The sequence below is a fragment of the Dendronephthya gigantea genome, unplaced genomic scaffold (assembly GCF_004324835.1).
Source record: "Dendronephthya gigantea isolate DGI-Jeju-01 unplaced genomic scaffold, DenGig_1.0 000374F, whole genome shotgun sequence".
Taxonomy (NCBI): Eukaryota; Metazoa; Cnidaria; class Anthozoa; order Malacalcyonacea; family Nephtheidae; genus Dendronephthya; species Dendronephthya gigantea.
The window spans coordinates 75,195-93,951 of NW_021163384.1; the positions used below are offsets into that span (position 1 = coordinate 75,195).

The following is an 18,757-nucleotide window of genomic DNA, read 5'->3' on the forward strand; positions in this document are numbered from 1 at the left end:
TAAATCAGTTATCTTTCGAAGACGAGACTCTTGGTCATCGTTGCAGTATTTTCCAGCGGCAATAGCTTTTGAAATATGATTTCGTAAGTCCTTGGAACTCGGATAGTATCTGCGATTTGTTTTCCTTGGCCATGTGTGTTTCGGAGCACCAGAAAATAGCTCTTTTTCATTAAAATCAAATTTGATCAATTACATCGCGAATTGCATCATATCTGTTGTTACTGTTATAGCAAGACGTATTTTGAGAGTAAATTGTCAAACACCAAGCCCAAGGCGTTTCTCAGAAATCTGAAGTCTTCATGGTCCATGTCTTTGTCTGGTTGTCATTTTAGGACTTCGTAACTCGTAAGAGGCATACATGAAGTACCTCATCGTCTTAAATTCAACATGGCGTTTTTTAAGTTCTCTTCGCTGGTAAATGTAAAGGATTTCAAAAAGGAAATGACCTCAACACTTGATGTTGAGGATATTAGTCTTGAAGAAAATATTAGAGATCGATCAAACCTTTGGAGAATATAACCCAGGACACCTTACAAGAAGTTGAAGATGTTTGTAGGTAAATTGAAGTATTTATAACTTTTCGTTTTTTTTTACTTTGCCTTTATACTTGACCAAAAACTGCAGAGACAGGTTGTACGAAAGCTGTATAGCGTCATAGCGCTATCTATCGAATGAAGTTTCCAACCTTTAGATATTTTAAGAAAAACGTGGAACAAAAATTGTATGCGTAATTAAATAATCCATTTTTTATAAGCATAATATGTGAGATAATACAATGAATCAATGATTACAATCAACAACCCGGAAAGATTTTGAGGTTTTATAAGATAAATGTAACAGAATAAGTACGTATATATTATGAATTAAGTACGTATATAAAAGCATAGGTATAGTTGTGCTACAGTGCCTATAGCTTTCAAGCTTTTGTACAGAAATGATTTTATATAATAACTATAGTGAAACACGCAATGTGATTGGTCAATAGCCGTGCAGGATCAGACAATCCTGCACGCGTTTTAGACAATCCTGCACGCGAAATTTAATTTTAATAAAGTTAACCGTTGTTTCACTACAGTTATTTTATAAAACAATTACCAAATGATTTTCCGTGCAGGATTGCGTGATCCATGCACTTGGGATGTTGCTCGACTTTCGGAAAGCGTGAAAATGCACTCGCCTACGGCTCGTGTATTTTCACGCTTTCCGAAAGTCTCGCAACATCCCGCGTGCATGGATCACGCAATCCTGCACGGAAAATCATTTGGTATTCCTTTAATCCTGTGGACATACTGCATGTACTCTCCAGCCTTTGTACAATTATCTCTAATATAATAATATTGGTACAAATCTGATAAAATACCAGAATGTCATAATAAGTTATGTAGTGAAAAAATGTACTTAACCTTTCCTTAAATACAGGACCCTTGCTACCACCTTCCTATATTGTGCAAGCTAATTGACAAGTCGATTAATGATAATTACAAGAACACCATGCAGTATAATCATGCCAAGATTGCTCTAAACTTTTTGGGTTGTTCAAAATTTCCAGTGGGCTTATACACACTAACTCACCCATACTGAAAAGCATGCCTTGCAATGACCAGCCAGGTTCTGTTTCACTAGTACTGCACAATAGACCATGAGCTTACTAAATTAAATCCATAGATTTAATTCTTAATATTTCAATTGTCTTTTAAGGTAATTATACATTATAAATAGATTCAACTGATTCAAATCCAATTCTTTGTGTCACTTAATATTTAATTCAATTCATGGTTGTTAATGTGAGCACTTACATCATAATAAGATCATTCTAATTGTTAGATAAAGTGTTCTATCAGCCTTACACATTATAGAGTGTAACAAGAGGTTGAAGCCCTGCTAAAATTCAGGCAAATTCACAGGATGAAAACAATGGAAAAAGAATATAAGAATATAATATGTTTAATAAGGAAATACAGTAAGTCTTATGGTAAATTTTAATGGTAAAGTATCTGCCCTAAGGAATCATATAATTGCTCAAATCCTTGCTTCTCCCATGTCCTGTATAATAGTTGTTTATATAAGAATGTTGAGTCGAATTTAAGCAATTTCATTGGTTGAGAGCCATGATCTATAAGAGGACACATGCACAGAGTGACTAATCAGAAAGTTTTAATGAATTTGATCAGTGATCGCTTACAAGTTTATTTTGTTAGGCAATCACATTTTAGCGCTTATCTTAACACTTTAAAAATTTTCTAGGTATTGGGGAAAACAAAAACTGTTTACCTGTTAATTAGGGAACTTTTTCGGCTTGCCCCAGCAGCTACTATTTTGTGGCAACTATTTTGTTCTTATCACAAATGATATGCCATACTATGTATCTATAACTGAAGCAACAATGGTTCAACATTATTTATTCGTTAAATAATATATACATAGTCACAGTATGATCTAATACAGCATTTGTTTATAAAACCCTGACTAAATTTGCATAAGAAATTCGCAAAAGAAATTCTTCCGGAAGAACCAAATATATGAATAAACATACTCCTCCCCCCCCCAATTCTCATTCTTAATTTAGTCATCCCTGCTGAAGGCCTATCAAGACTTGATCAAGAGTATCTCTTTTAGCGTAATTGTGTTAATAATGTATTTGAGAACGTAATTTAAGCGTAATTGTGCATGTTTAATAATGTATTTGAAAACCTGATCTCATTTAGCACTTTTCCTGTATTTCACAGCGTGTTACCTGAATCCAGAAATTCTCGCTGAGCATCATTCAAACAAAAGAATTATATCATCCTTTCAGAACAGCTGGTAGGTATATAAACATTCTTAGATTTGGGTTTAAACTTACTAGTCTTAAAGCTAACGTCTATCAATCTTAAAACTTCTTCAGCGAATAGCGACTTTCAATAATTTCAATTTCATAAACAGTCTAGAAATTCGGGACGAGTAGGTATTCCATTCAAAACCTAGAACAACTTATTTAGCTTGCTCTGTTTGTTCTAGCAAAAGGCGAAAGCAGCTGTCACCGGTCATAAAATAGATAGACAAGAAGTTGTCCTTTCTGGAGCACTATATCATCCCATGAAGGTAATTAATCAATACTATTTCAAGAATTATAAAGTATTTCATATTTATATGTATGCATAATTTTTTCTCTGTCTTAATATTGTTTCGAAAAATTCAAGAATTTTTGGTACTTGGAAGAGAGGTAGGACATAGCTATTGCTAAAACGTAATTAGCATTGTTTTCATGCATATATGCGTACAGTACATGTGGAATGTTACACGATATTTTTGCAGTTTTGGCATGCAGTTTTGTTCCTCACTCAAGGTAACTAAAATCTTTTGATTTAAGGTCCGTTCACACTATCCATTATGTCGGATCCAATTCACTTCTTACGTATGGAATGTGGTTTGTTATCGATAAAACAGTACTGCATGCATTGGTTTTAGTTGATTTGCTGCCTTTATATATATATATATATATATATATATATATATATATATAATATATATATATAAATATATATATATAAAGATAAAATAAAATAAACTTGGTTTACTTCATAAGATTTTATTCACTACAAACTTGTTTCGTATGACAAGCAACGCTTGCCACACTCATCAGGTGAATTTAAATGTCGCGCGACATTTAAATTCACCTGATGAGTGTGGCAAGCGTTGCTTGTCATACGAAACAAGTTTGTAGTGAATAAAATCTTATGAAGTAAACCAAGTTTATTTTATTTTATCTTTATACTAGCTCTATACTTTGGTATATCGAGCACTCTACTCATATATGATTCTAAATACATATTTGATATATATATATATATATATATATATATATATATATATATATATATATATATATACACATATATATATATACATTGCAAGTCAACTGACTATAAAACATCCATCAGAAGTGAATCGGATCCGACAAAATTTGAATTGTGTGAACAGATCTTCAAGGACAAAGTTGAGTTGAAAATTCTTGATACTCCTTGCATTGTAGCTACCTACATACGTGGTAGCAACCACATAGCAAATCATCAAATTCTTTTCAGAGATTCATGATTTTCTGTCTCATTGATCACGAAAATATATTTAGCTACATAGCAGAAATAAAATGCTAAAACGATTTAAGAACCTTTTTACCATCTTCTTGCTTCCAAACTTGCAACAATTTGCATAGTCGACAAGATTGGCTTGCCAATTGCAAGCAATAAAGCAGTAGTTTTCCTCAGATAAATTCCCATCCGTGACTTAGGGACCGGACAAATTCGCAAACGTGTTCTAATTCGTTCGGTTCAGGTGTTCACACGGTGGAAACGAATGAATATTTTACCGGTTTTACGTGTTCACGCGAGGTAACCAGACGAATTTGAGCACGGTCCTAAATTCGCCCCGTCCTGTGCGAACGTAGCCTTAGCCCCAGTTTTGAGTACTGCTTCATGCAATAGTACCTCAGTCAAATAGTAGAGAGATATGAAAGAAGGCGAAACGTTTATCAATGCGTCATAAAATCTGTTCATAATCAAGAATTTTAATTAATATAAGTAACATGCACACAGCTCGCTTGGTCGTACGTGTGCCTAATTCTTATTTAATTGAACAAAAACAGCAGTGACGTTTGCATAGAACCCATGTACTCTATATTAGTTGATGTGCGCTGTTTTTGCACGTGCCACGTTTAAGATACATATAGTGCCAGGCCAATGCGGGACATGTTTTTCCGTTTTAGACATGAACTGATTTACGTGACAAAATATCTTGTCCCGCGGATTCTATTGTCGTCGGGGAGCACAGCGAGAATCCCGATTTTCCAAGAATCGCTACAGGCAAGGTATAGTGCTCACTCTCCTGCAAGAAGAAAAATACTGTTATGTTAGGCGACTGGTTTGTTAAATTGCGAAAACGAAGACTGGTTCCTAAATGTTGGGTTGCCATAAAATTATTTACCTTTCATTAGGTACTTTAATTTAATCCGTTGGAAGGCTTAATGCAATGCCCAATAAGAATTGCTCAATAATATATAAAGGCAAACTTGATGTGTCTGTGAAATTACCGTTCCAGAAAGTAAGTTTTTCAATAATTTTCAATAATGCACTATCATTTGTAGGATATTTGCCCGTCTGCTTTTATATTCATTGAGAGTGTTTTCTACAATGACACAAGAAGCGATTTATGTCGAAATTATAGCAAGTAAGTTTTTTAATTTTGTATCAAAGTCCACTGTTATAGGCTATACATGGTGTATAAAAAAAAAGTAGACAATTGTTAAAATGTCCATAAACTGAAAATTTCGCAAAAAGTCTGAAGAACGTGTGTTGATATAGGTATTTTAGGGTCTCTTGACCACTTTAACACTCAAATAAATAAAAAAAAATTATATCGACGTGTAGGAATGATTATTTTCAAACACCATGCGTTTCACGCGGTAATAATTCATGCATTATTGATATTTTACATTAATCATGCGTGAAATCATTTGTGAGCTGCAAAAAGTATGTGAGAAAGGCCAAAAATAGCAAAAAAGTCCAAGTTCGAGAGGCCGCCCGGTGGATTTAATGTACACCAAATTGTCTGGAACTTTGATAGTTTATAAAATTACCCAAACTTTCAACCTATGATAATGAATTAAGATTTGAACAGTCCGTTTTTGTGCGCGAGGGTTGTTTTAGGTGGTGTTTGAAAATAATCATTCCTACACGTCGATATAATTTTTTTTATTTATTTCAGTGTTAAAGTGGTCAAGAGACCCTAAAATACCTATATCAACACACGTTCTTCAGACATTTTGCGAAATTTTCAGTTTATGGACATTTTAACAATTGTCTACTTTTTTTTCACACACCCTGTAGTATATTTAAACCAACGTCAAAACATGCGCTCTATCTCGTCAGAATCATGAACTTGATTTAAATTTGCATTCTTCAAGCATGCATGAAGTATCGTAGAATATCACTCGTTTTATAATTAAGTAAGGTGTAAGAGGAAAGAATGCATGCAAAGAGATGGTTATTGATTTTGGTGATAATAAAGCTGTTACATGTATCTGGGACAAAGTGATTCTTGGGTTTGGATAGACGACGATTTGAAGTGAAAATCTGATATCTGACTATATGCAAGGTTATAAGAAGGCGATGAAACGCCAAAAAAGATACGGATCAACCCATTGGCATTGCATGGTGTTTCATTTTTATGTCGCGTAATATGTGTTCAAAACCTTATATCATCTCCCAACATGCAGTACTCTAACGATTTTAACATTTTAAAATGTTTTGCGAAGCTGGAAAGCTGGGGGTGGTTGTTCGAAAGGCGTTTAGCTTAAACGGTGGATAAGTTAAAAATCGAAAACAAAATTATGTATTTATTGAACAACGTAGCCGAAATATTTCGATGTAAATAGTTTAATTGTCAATGGAAGTACATATTAAATGCATAAGATGCAGGTTCAGTCATTCACAATATCTATGAGAGTATTTTTAAACTTTGGCTTATCCACCGTTTAAGCTAAACGCCTTTCGAACAACAGGCCCCAGAAAATTAGCTATGTTCACAAAGTACTACATAATCTGAAAACAAAAATGTTAAAAGAGATTTCTCGGTGTATACGCAAAGAAAAAAGGTCACTTTTATAGTATTCTTCTTTATTCATAGTATTCATTTCAGTCGCAATGGCGTTGACATTCGTGCCAATAATTCTCCATTATATTTTTAAGAAAAAACTCTTGTTGCTTGGTGTTAATACTAAATACTGTTTAAGATTTACGGCTGTTTTCCACTATCGCGTTTTTTGTGCGTATGTCTATACGAATCTAAAAGCCTAAAATCCTTTAAATGACACTTATGAAAAATTCATCGGGTTGAATTCTGTTGATGATTTGATGCGTGTTTTTTTTCTGGCATGAAATTAATCATACAACAACTTAGAAGGTTTTAAGCGTGCGTGTACGTACGTGCAAAAAACACGACAGTGAAAAACAGCCCTTAGACTATATAATGTAAAGAATGGAGCTGAAGGACTTTGACACAGGGGCGTAACTATAGATCGATATTTGGTGAGGGGTGATTATTCATGTACATTTCGTTCTGCGCGACGGATGTCTTTTCTAAGTGCAATGCACAAAAGAAACCCGGCCGTCGCGAGTAGAACTGAAAAAATTAATAACACCCCCCCAGTTATCGTTCTAGTTACGCCCTTGGTGGTACACCGAAAAGGTTTGATGTTTTGGACGTTTTCCGCTAAAATACGTGAACTTAAATGTTGCTTTTTCACTTCTTTTCAGACTTTATATGGATTGGAATAACAAAAAGCACAATGGCGAGCTACCTCGATACCGTGTTTGTTCAAGCAAGAAAATGGAAGAGACAAAGTTTGAGGATTTAACAATTAAACTTGGCTATCCCTATGTTTTTGTGCACCAGGGTGACTGGGAGCATTTGCTATTGTTTCGTAATTTAAGGTAAATATTCCAGGCAAATATTAGTTGCCAACTATTAATCGTGAGTGTCGTAAACATGTCATGGTGGCTGATATGAAAGAATATTTCTATGTGTGTGCAGTCAACAATGACCGATTGAATACAGAAACAAAGAAAAATTTACATCCTGACTATTTCTCATCGGTGAAAATGATTTGTTCACGACTATTACGACTAAATGAATACCAGGATTAAGTTGGCACGCTACTATTAGTACGTTTTGCAACGTATGCTGATCTTCTAAATTTAGCCTTTTGACCTGTAGTTCTTGACTGTGATAACTGTGTGTGACAGGTATGTCAAAATACACCTTACATATATATATATATATATATATATATATATATATATATATATATATATATATATATATATATATATATATATATATATATATATATATATATATATATATACAGTCACTGCTGAAAAGGTTGTCCATCGTATATACCATTATATGTATAACGTGACTAATTGGTATGCATCAACACGCGTGTGTTTTGTCGGGTAGTTTGCGTGTTTACTCTGGTCCATTATAAAGTGCGCTCGTAACTGCAATAATACGGCAATCACTGCAATAGCTAAGTATCTGCCTCCTAATAATGATTTTCAATGCATGATAACAACAATGGTTGATGGCATTAAATTGGGTTGTGGGTACTGGTACTGGTTGTTTAAGTTCGTGCAAAGTTTGCAGTTCAGTAATAGGGCATCTTCGTTCATGTACTGCACTATCGTCTTAGCTGGCTGCATTATGTTATTCGTCGTCTGCCGATTGATTTGAATTGCTCTTGTGAAACAGATCGCCGTGTGACACAGTCACACATTGATATTATGTGTATGTTTTGTATAATACCTTGATTATAATCGCATATACCAAGTATAGAACACGGGGCTTCCTGCGTTTATATGCGGCAAGTGCTAGAGATAGTCGAACGTGTTCACATTTCAAATAATCGTTAACGAGTTGTAGAATCATTTTTCACCTTGGCGAATAGAATCGATATCAGCGCTTCCCGCTCTACAACTGTACCGTATATATATGGCAAAGCTTACATAGCTTAGCACGACCTGATTTGGCACGGTAAAGTACGGCTGAAATTGAAGCTCCCGTTCTAACGCTATTTGCGATCATGCGTTGTGTTACGATAGTAATTCATTAGTCTAATAGATTTATAATCGAATCGGTATAGTCTCAGGGGACTATCATAAATGTGTGGATAACATTACAGTCATTTTAAATCCTCTTTGAAATCCATCCTTGTTCATTACATTGGTCAAACTCGAAGTAATTTCGTGTGAGAATCATTGTTAGATACGAGCCCGTATACAGAACTAACTTGAACATCTCCAATCTTTCCGCTAGTTTATACTATATACTGTCTCAGTACTAGTTTGAAATGCCAGCACCATATGCTAACGATTTACGATGGAGAATGGTGTACCAGCGCCTCTTCTACCAACGCAGTTATGATGAGATCGCTCTGCAGTTATTTGTCTCGCCCAAAACTGTTTACCGTACATACAAGATTTTTCTGAATACCGGTGACGTAAAACCTTGCAGCATGGGAAGACCAAAGGGAAGTATAACATTGAGTCCCGACGAGGAGTACATTATCATGGAATTCGTCCTTCAATGGCCCCAAATGCAGTTAATTGAGCTTGCAAATGCTATCTGGAATGCGACTGGATCTTCGTTCAGTGATGAAACTTTGTGTCAGGCTGTCCGCAGACTAGGAATAACGCGCAAGGTGTTGATTAAACAAGTTTTGTAAGCTTTCAGTAGAAACATTTCCTCTATACTTCATTAAATTTTCAGATCCAACGAATTGCACTGGAACGCAACGAAAACTTGCGTTTGCAATTTCGAGCTGAAATTAGCGCTTTTGATCCTCGCCATTTGGTTTTCCTTGACGAAACAGGCATTGTAAGTGTCAGCATAAATTTACTGTGAAAGTTAATAAACGAATAATTTATAAGTTGATATTATTATTTAATTGATACAGGATAAGCGGATTTCTCGACAATACGGTTACAGTGTTCGTGGTACTAGACCAATAGTTGGCGATTACAGCTACTCACGATGGCACCCTCACTATTCAATTATATCAGTGATTTCGTTGGAAGGATTGGTGGCAAACTATGTCTTAACTCCAGCCCAAAGGTTTACCCATATTACCTTTATGGCGTTCTTGGATAACTGCCTTCTTCCAATAATGAATGCCTATAATGGTATCAACACTAGATCTGTCATTGTTATGGGTAAGCCTCCCATGCTTCTTCGTTGTTTTAAAGTGTATTTAAATATTTTTTTTTTGATATTATTTGCTAAATTTATAAAGCAACATTCAGTCCTGAATCCCTTATTTCAGATAACCATCCTGTGCATCATGTCAGAGGCGTTGTAGACCGCATTCGCAATGCAGGCGTCCTGGTGCGCTTTTTGCCACCGTACAGTCCAGACCTTAACCCCATTGAAGAGGCTTATGCACAAGTGAAGAATTACTTGCGTAGAAATGATGCAGTCCTCCACACGGCGGCAAACCCATTGCCACTAATTTGGGATGCTTTCTCCCAGGTAACTCCTCATGACTGCCAGGGCTACATACAACACGCAGGATACATTTAATTTGTTATCAGAAATTGTATGTTTATTAAAAGAGAACAATTAAGGTGTTATACAATACATGTTATTAACATTTGTGCATTGTTATTATTTCTCGCAAATACGTAAAATTTCACAATATATAAATAATAAAATATTTGCATTAAAATATTGTATTTCTTACATAAATAATAAATCTTTGCATTACAGAAATCATGTGCTTTTACTTATATAAACGTTTTATTTAACAATATTTAAACATACTTCAAAATTCAAATTAACGATAATTAAACATTGGCAAACAAGTGTAGCTTGGTTAAGTATTTCTTACACATGTATGTCTTGCAACAATAGTGCCTTTTTGGCTTCATATTCATCTTCTGTGATGGCACCCAACTGTTTTAGATCAAAAAATTCCCTAATTTGCTTTATAACTTCTGAACGGACTGCCACTTTTGACATTTTGTCGGTGTTTCCTTCTTCGTTCTATGAAATATTAATACGTTCTTCACATTTATTTTTGAACATGTACCTAAATTTCAAGATACTCGTGCGATTTTTCAGAATATGATTTGGCAGTTGGCACCAATTAAGGAATTGCTCGACCTAAACTGAGACACTTGCCGGTTAGAGCTTTTCGCAAAGATATACCAATGACGCTGGCAAGTTTTCTTGTCAAGGGTCCCCAAAAATATTTAAAGGGGGACATTGAAAAAAGTAAAATTGCATTGTCCCAGTTAAATCATTTCAAGAGGTCACACCAATATGTACGCCTCTTAGTTACTGCGTTTATAAAAGTAACTACTGCATTATAATATAGCAACCGACTGATAAAAGCATGTTAACATCAAGATATCGTACATTTCTGTTCACGGTAGTTTTGCTTTTCCCCTCTACTGCAGCGGACAATGCATGGGCAACCGTCTCGCCAACGGTGGTAAGCTTATCACACCAATTTTCTCTTCTTGGCCTTTTCGCTGGTGTTGCACTAAACATTGGAGCATCGGGTAATTTGTCGCGACTTGCTGTGCCTACCAACTGCGGAGCAACATACACACATTTAAAACTAGGACCTTGCAATCTGTAACTGTCTGCGATCCAATACTGACATTGGAACTATAAGTACAGATAATTATGGTATATTTTAGCTCAAAACACAAACAAAAATATACTTACAATCATTTCTGCCCATAACCTATACTTGTAAGGAGGCAAATCGGTGCCATGTATTTTCTGGATTTCGCTTATTTCTCTCGTTATTTTTTCTTCGTGGCTTGCTTGAGGCACCTGGCAACCTGCAACTACAACATGCGTATTGTTAATTGATGGCCAGTACAAATCCAAATTTCATGTTATAATTTGTTATAAAGGCACGCACAAACGGAACCAGTTGCCATCTGAGAACAACAACAACGCAACGTTTTACTAACCTTCTCTTTGAGGATTGGATTTAGCCTGCGAAGATTTTTTGCTCGGCTGCTGTGGTGTTGGGTCGAGCCACATCTGGTACCCAGCAATGAAATATTCATTTGCCTTCTGTAGTTCACTATCGGTAGCGATCGTAAATTTCTTGTTTCTCTCAAGTATGTATCCGAATTGCGATTTGTCCACGTGCGGAACATCCGGCATATTATTTATCAGCGCCTCTCTTAACTCGCTAATTGTATTATTCACAGGGAATTCTGTGATACGTCGAAGACGAAAACTGGTTTTCTTGTTAATGTCCAATACACGAACTTCGAGAACAGGAATCACTGATTCTGACTCAACGTTTGAATCCATCATGAAAACAACTCAGTACTTTCCGTATCATGCACAAACGTCTCATGCAGCGGCGTAACCTGTATTTCCAAGTCTCGTGGGACATTACCGCCTTGATGACATTACAGCTTGTTTACTTGACAAAAGGGATGATCGGTGATCCTTCGCAAAAATTTACATAATATAGGCGGATTTCCACTTACAGCGAAATCTTTCGCTAGCGGAATATTTGCATATTTTCTTTTGAATTGAGAACAGTGGAGTCGCCCTAATTTATTTATGCTGTTAAAATTCAAAAGAAAATATGTAAATATTTCGCTAGCGAACGATTTCACTGTAAGTGGAAATCCGCCTTAAGGCGTATAACCGGAGCTTCAATTTCAGTCGTACTTTACCGTGCCAAGTCAGGTCGTATTAAGCTATGTAAGCTTTGCCATATATATACGGTACGGTTGTAGAGCGGTAAGCGCCGGCTGATTTTATTCGCCAAAGTGCAAAATGATTCTACAACTGCTTAACGATTATTTGAAATGTGAACACGTTGGACTATCCCTAGCACTTGCCGCATATAAACGCAGGAAGCCCCGTGTTCTATACTTGGTATATGCGATTATAATCAAGGTATTTTACAAAACATGCACATAATATCAATGTGTGACGGTGTCACACAGCAATCTGTTTCACAAGAGCAATTCAAATCAATCGGCAGACGACGAATAACATAATGCAGCCAGCTAAGACGATAGTGCAGCACATGAACGAAGATGCCCTATTACTGAACTGCAAACTTTGCACGAACTTAAACAACTAGTACCAGTACCCATAAACCAATTTAATGCCATCAACCATTGTTGTTATCATGCATTGAAAATCATTATTAGGAGGCAGATACTTGGCTATTGCAGTGATTGCCGTATTATTGCAGTTACGAGCGCACTTTATTATGGACCAGAGTAAACACGCAAACTACCCGACAAAACACACGCGTGTTGATGCATACCAATTAGTCACGTGATACATATAATGGTATATACGATGGACAACCTTTTCAGCAGTGACTGTATATATATATATATATATATATATATATATATATATATATATATATAATATATATATATATAATATATATATATATATATATATATATATATATATATATAAATTTAGAAGATCAGCATACGTTGCAAAACGTACTAATAGTAGCGTGCCAACTTAATCCTGGTATTCATTTAGTCGTAATAGTCGTGAACAAATCATTTTCACCGATGAGAAATAGTCAGGATGTAAATTTTTCTTTGTTTCTGTATTCAATCGGTATATATATATATATATATATATATATATATATATAATATATATATATAATATATTATATATATATATATATATATATATATATATATATATATATATATATATATATATATATATACACCCATTTGCAAAAACGTTGGCCGCAGATAGATAGATAGATACTCGAAGTCTAATTAGAATTGCATATGATTACATTTGCATGGGATTTCAATCATATTACACAACATATGCAATTCTAATTAGATTTCGAGTATCTATCTATCTATCTATATGCGGCCAACGTTTTTGCAAATGGGTGTATATATATATAATAGATATGATAGAATCCTAATCAAGGAAAAGTATCAAGGACATGGAATTTCATCTGGAAAAAGATGATCGCGCGTCTAACTACATGGTAATCACCCTAAGCACATGCACATCTTCTATGTGCCAGAAATCTTTTAGAAGCAAACTCGTTCTGGTGATCTCGTTCTCATGGCTTTCCACTTCAAATTTCAGATCTAAAACTTATGGAACATTTTTAGGACCGTTTCAACCGGAAAAGGGCCAGGCAGAGACCCAGCAGCCACGATGACTTGAGACAAGTGGTCAACCAATGCTGGCAAGGTATTGAACGTGAGACACTAAAAAACCTATGAAATCTATTCCAGCATAAATAAAGGCCGTTTCATGAGCAAAAAAGAGGGATAAAAGGCATTCACATGTAATGCATGTTTGCACATTAACATACGTTACATGAATATCATAACATCTCATAGTTGTTGTGCAGCATGTTGTGCAGCATGTATTTTTTAGTTTACTCATTTACTTTTTTCTAGTTCACTTATCCGTAAGGTTTTCTGTAGAAAATTAATGTATGCTGCTAAAACAATGAAATACAGTCACTGGACTCAAACTTTTGCCTCTTACTGTATATATAATTATTGTGTTTTTTCACAATTTTCCATTTCATCTCCATGTAGAAAATGCCTTCACCCAAAAGGCACTGGTATATATTAGTTTTGAAATTTACTCGGTTCGAGAGTATTGTGCCTTTTAGTGTTTATGGAAGCATGGATAGTTAAAAGACTAATGGATGCATGGATAGTTTATTATCCGTGATGGAAGTATGGGACGCGCAGAGTGGAGTTTTTCTTTGCTTTTCGGAGAGCGCACAGGTAACAAATATTTTCATCCCGTGCACAAAACTAAGTGGCAAAACTCTGCCTATTCACCCTATATTTGAAAACAACCGGCCTAAGTCACAAGGTTGGAAACAAACCTCGTTAAATATGGAATTGACTTGATACGTTACGTCATCATTTTCATATCGTTTTCAAATTTATCCGGCAAATCCACCCGTTCCACACGTTATCAGCAATATTGTATTGTAATTATCAAAACATTGTCAGCAATAGTATATTGCATTGTTAAGTCCTGATAACGAGTGGAGGACTGGAACTAGGCAGAAGAACCAAATTTGCCATTAATTTTATAATTTTGGGATTCTCTGGAGATTTTATGCTAGCACAGAGTTTACTATATTAGTCAGTATTACCTATATTGTTTTCAGTTTTGCTATTACGTGCAAAGAATCGTCTTATTTAGGAGAGAAGGTACAATTTAATGCATTAAAATTGTGAATTTAAAAGTGTAATTTGGTGAAAATTTATGATCTTTCATATCATGAATTATGTATTATTTTAGTGTAAAATCATTGAAACTTTAAAAATAGGGTTGATGGGAACCCAAAGCAGTGGCCTATCCCATCAATTCTGTACGAAATTTGGAAATACGTACTGCAGTACTGCTGTGTACTCTATTATATATTATATGTTATACTATAATGAGTATAATCTATTATTATTCAGTATGGTATGTATGTGTAAACATACTTCTTTGTTTTTATTAAAGCCAAATTGGCTTTCCTAATAAACTATATATTGTAAATCAAGTACTCTAGCTTCAACTGATGAATTTAAACTACATATGACAGGAAATTACAAGTTTGATGGATGGTTGTAAATATATTTTCTTGTCACTAATATTCTGTGAAACATAACAGCACTGTGTGATAAGCTGCAAATTCTATGTTCGTGAATGTGCACTTTATTAAGTTGTAAAAGTAGGTTATTTACCATTTTACAACTAGTCTTGAACAATAATGTTATTTTAATGCAAAATATACATCCTCATCTATCAATTGTCACCCTGCCTGCCCCATCACTGTTTTGTGAGATATTCTTCAGCTGCTATATACAATAATGTGTCTCATTATGTTACATATGTTATACAGTATGTTAGGCAAATGCTGTATTACAGTACTGCAGATACCGGTACTGTGGCCAAATTTAATCAAATTGGCCGTTTATTTATTATTCAGAATGAATTGTCTTGTAACTTTGTTTTAGTGATATTTAAAAATTGCCATTAAAAAACATGGTTACAGCCTTATAGAGCTTGCACTTTGTGTTCTTCCACTGTTTAATTACTGTGATTTCAAGGATTAATCATGCATTGATTTTTTATCAAATAAGACTTTTATAGTGAACTAGAATTTTAGTCCCTAGCTACATACCAATTTAATCCAACCAGCCTATCCACTATTCATCTTTAGTAACTGATTTTCTATATTTTATTGGCTGCTGTATAGTATATTTGAAGCACAGCAATCATGTCAAGAACAAATTTAACTGCAAGCCAGAAAACAATATTACAGAAACTGTGGGATGAAGGAATGATAACAGGGAAGAGAAAAGACTTGATAGGAAAGGCAGTTGAAAAAACTGGCCTTGATGAAACAACAATAATGGTAAGTAGTGTTCACCACCCCCCTGCACCCCCCAGTAAATCCATTTCTGCTATTGATTGTTTTTATCCTTCTCTTTTTAAAGAACTGGATTGGAAATAATAAACGAAAGATGGGGATGGCAGTCAAAAGGGGATCGAGGAAAAATGAAAATAAAATTCATTCATCAGGCTACGTTCGGAAACGATCAGCATACTCGGCATTTAAAAAGGAGTTCCTTGCTAGCAATAAAGGTATGTGTATGTAAAATTAATTAAATGTTGATGTTGTTTAAAGTGAACTAGTGCATAAACCTATGGTTATGAAGCTGATTAAGATTAAACAAGGAATGTTGCTAAAAATACAACTGGGGTATGTTTCTATTTTTCACAACATTCTCTGGTCTTGATAATTGTATTTTTATGCCTTGGTTCTCCTTAAATACTATCAACATTAAATTTATGTTCAAATACAACGAAGAAAGTCCAGAAACCTAATTCTATATATATGAAATATTGTTTTACAATAAAAATGCTGGACCTAGAAATAAATGACAGGCAAGTGAATACCGAAAAGTTCTTACCATATAGTTATTACAAGATGTGTCATTAATCTTATTGACTATTGTACAAATAATAAGGTGAATTATAGTAGTGTAGGTCTATCAAATTAAGCAATTGATCAGTATTGGCTGTTGTAAAAAAGAGTGCCAGATACGGCAGGGTTAGGAAAAATAAATTATTGTCGCTAAAAATCACAATTGCATTTGTATATTTTTATCTTCGGAAATTCATAACCAATTGCATTGTCATTAAGGTATTTTGAATTTAAAATTAAGCTGTAAGTAATTTATTAGGATCCACCACTGAGTATAAATACCAAATCATTTATTTGTTCATTCATTCATACAATTTTATGCAAAAGACCCATGTAATTAATGCGTTTATATTACCTGTCTATGTGAATGGCCTGTATAATTCGGAAAGAACACTACTCTGGGGACTTTCTAACATTTTCACTCTCCCTGAATGTAATTTACTGTAACTGTACTGTATCATTGTAATTTGTCTTCTATTGTAGCCAAAAAAATGAGAGAGGATGGAGTGGCTGAAAGTGAAATTCAAAAACAAGGCAGCTTAGAATATCGTCAGTTATCTCCAAACAGTATGGCTGCGGCCAGGCTGCGGCCAGGCTGCGGCCGACAGGAGAATGTAAGTTGGTGATGTCGTTAGAAATGAGCGGACGTTTTATTTCTAGGCAAGCATTGCGGGCACCGCATTTTAGTACTGTGTCTGGTTATTTTCATTTTTCCTAATGTACCCCCTTTTTGAAGGATGGAATAAAAAGCTTGCTAAAGCATCTTTTGCTAATTCGTCCCCAGGCCCAGGGCCATTATACTCGGTCGCTCCTCATTTGCTCCGTTGTTTTGTTTTTACACGTATTTTGTATGTAGACTTTTGGAAATTTTTTGTCCTCTATTAAACGGTTATTCACTGTTCCTTGTTCAGTCTTGAAGTTGAAGGTAAGTTAAATATTTTTCAATAGACGTTAATATGTATTTATGAAAGAATAAAAAGCAATATTAATATGTATATATAGCGATTATTTGACGGTAGCGTATAAGGCGCACGCAAACTATATATGTAATTATATGGCAATGCAACGCGATTTTTGCAAGTTTTTCAGTTCCAAAAGCAAATAAAATTTATCCTGTTGTGATATTCTTTAGGATTACTTAACGATAGTACATTTTAACTTTCAGGATAGAGTTTTAAATATCTGCTTAAAAAAAACTAAAATTTGCGTCGCCGCATCGTATCCGGTGTAGTCCGCTATGCTAATATTTCGGCATTTGACTGTAAAAACAAAACAATTCTGAAGAAACGAATAATTATAGCAGCTTCAAATTTGTATAGCTCGACGAAATCGTTAGGCTGACTACTGAATAGATATAAATGTATGATATTTACTCCTTATTAAAATTTGAATCAATGAAATATATAGCGTGAAATTTAAAACAAGGAAATTTAAAATAAGTGTAGAATCACTAGAATGTTTGTGTTTGTGTCTTAAGTATATATCCAAGCAATAGTTTACCAAAGCAGGTAAATACAAATACTAAGTGTTTACATTGAAATATCCTTTTTTAACTTAGGCTTGTTTAACATGTTTGTCAGAAAAGGTTGTATGTTAGAGACCTAAAGCTCTCTGAAATTATACTCCATATTAATTAGTTATTTTGTTTTTTTTGTTGGATGCATGGATATCCTAACAGCATTGCTATATTTGCATTGTTCAACACAATTTGCCAGTAGATGCTGTTTAATTCATTAGTACTTAAGGTATCGGATATAAGAATTGTCTGAATTGATATATACTATGTGAGTGATACATAATATGTAAGTGCTTTTAAAGCAGTGTCCTTGGTTGACTTCAGCTTGTTCCATGTCAGAGACCTAAAGCTTTCAAAAAGTAATCCAGCATTAACATTAGCCAAACTTTGTTGGGGGCATGGATATATCCAACAAAATTGATATATTTCCATTGTTGAACTATCTATCAGTAAGTGCTGTTTACTTCATTAGGATTTAAGCTATCAGATATAAGAATTGATATTTGATGCACATACTATGTAAGTGTTCAGTAAGTGTGTGCAGTATCCTTTGTTAACCAAGACTAGTTCTATAAGTTTGTGAGAAAATGTCTTATGTGAGAGACATAAAGCTCTCTCAAAGTACCCTAGCATTATTTAAGTAAAATTCAGTATAGTGTGCAAGAGAATACGTATTTGCATTATATCTATTGACAAGCTTTGTTGAA

At 34.6% G+C, this 18,757-nt stretch overlaps 3 protein-coding genes across 6 annotated transcripts; 2 read left to right on the plus strand and 1 right to left on the minus strand.

The window, feature by feature from the left end:
• Positions 1–4,747: 4,747 nt before the first annotated feature.
• On the plus strand, positions 4,748–7,781 carry LOC114542656 (snRNA-activating protein complex subunit 3-like; the record flags this gene model as incomplete). Its single annotated transcript, XM_028562153.1, has 3 exons — positions 4,748–4,843; positions 5,120–5,202; positions 7,290–7,781. Coding segments are annotated over 3 exons (360 nt in total), but the record flags the coding sequence as incomplete, so codon positions are not given.
• LOC114542657 lies at positions 7,378–17,232 on the plus strand. Of its 3 annotated transcripts, none has more exons than XM_028562155.1 (5): positions 7,378–7,466; positions 13,695–13,776; positions 15,803–15,961; positions 16,044–16,191; positions 17,018–17,232. In XM_028562155.1, exons 3-5 carry the CDS (start codon positions 15,824–15,826, stop codon positions 17,158–17,160), a joined length of 429 nt encoding a protein of 142 aa, XP_028417956.1. In that variant the 5' UTR covers positions 7,378–7,466; positions 13,695–13,776; positions 15,803–15,823; the 3' UTR covers positions 17,161–17,232. The 3 variants fall into 3 exon arrangements, with proteins under 3 accessions (XP_028417956.1, XP_028417957.1, XP_028417955.1); XM_028562156.1 differs by lacking the exon at positions 13,695–13,776 and adding an exon at positions 14,133–14,765 and having other exon boundaries at positions 7,380–7,466; XM_028562154.1 differs by lacking the exons at positions 13,695–13,776; positions 15,803–15,961; positions 16,044–16,191; positions 17,018–17,232 and adding exons at positions 8,873–9,235; positions 9,304–9,411; positions 9,491–9,746; positions 9,857–10,208 and having other exon boundaries at positions 7,389–7,466.
• On the minus strand, positions 10,200–12,056 carry LOC114542659. 2 transcript variants are annotated; one of them, XM_028562158.1, is made up of 4 exons: positions 11,520–12,056; positions 11,266–11,390; positions 10,951–11,127; positions 10,200–10,575 (listed from the first exon to the last, which is right to left on the minus strand). In XM_028562158.1, the coding sequence occupies exons 1-4, from the start codon at positions 11,872–11,874 to the stop codon at positions 10,417–10,419; spliced, it is 816 nt and encodes a 271-aa protein (XP_028417959.1). In that variant the 5' UTR covers positions 11,875–12,056; the 3' UTR covers positions 10,200–10,416. The 2 variants fall into 2 exon arrangements, with proteins under 2 accessions (XP_028417959.1, XP_028417958.1); XM_028562157.1 differs by having other exon boundaries at positions 10,951–11,205.
• Positions 17,233–18,757: the final 1,525 nt, after the last annotated feature.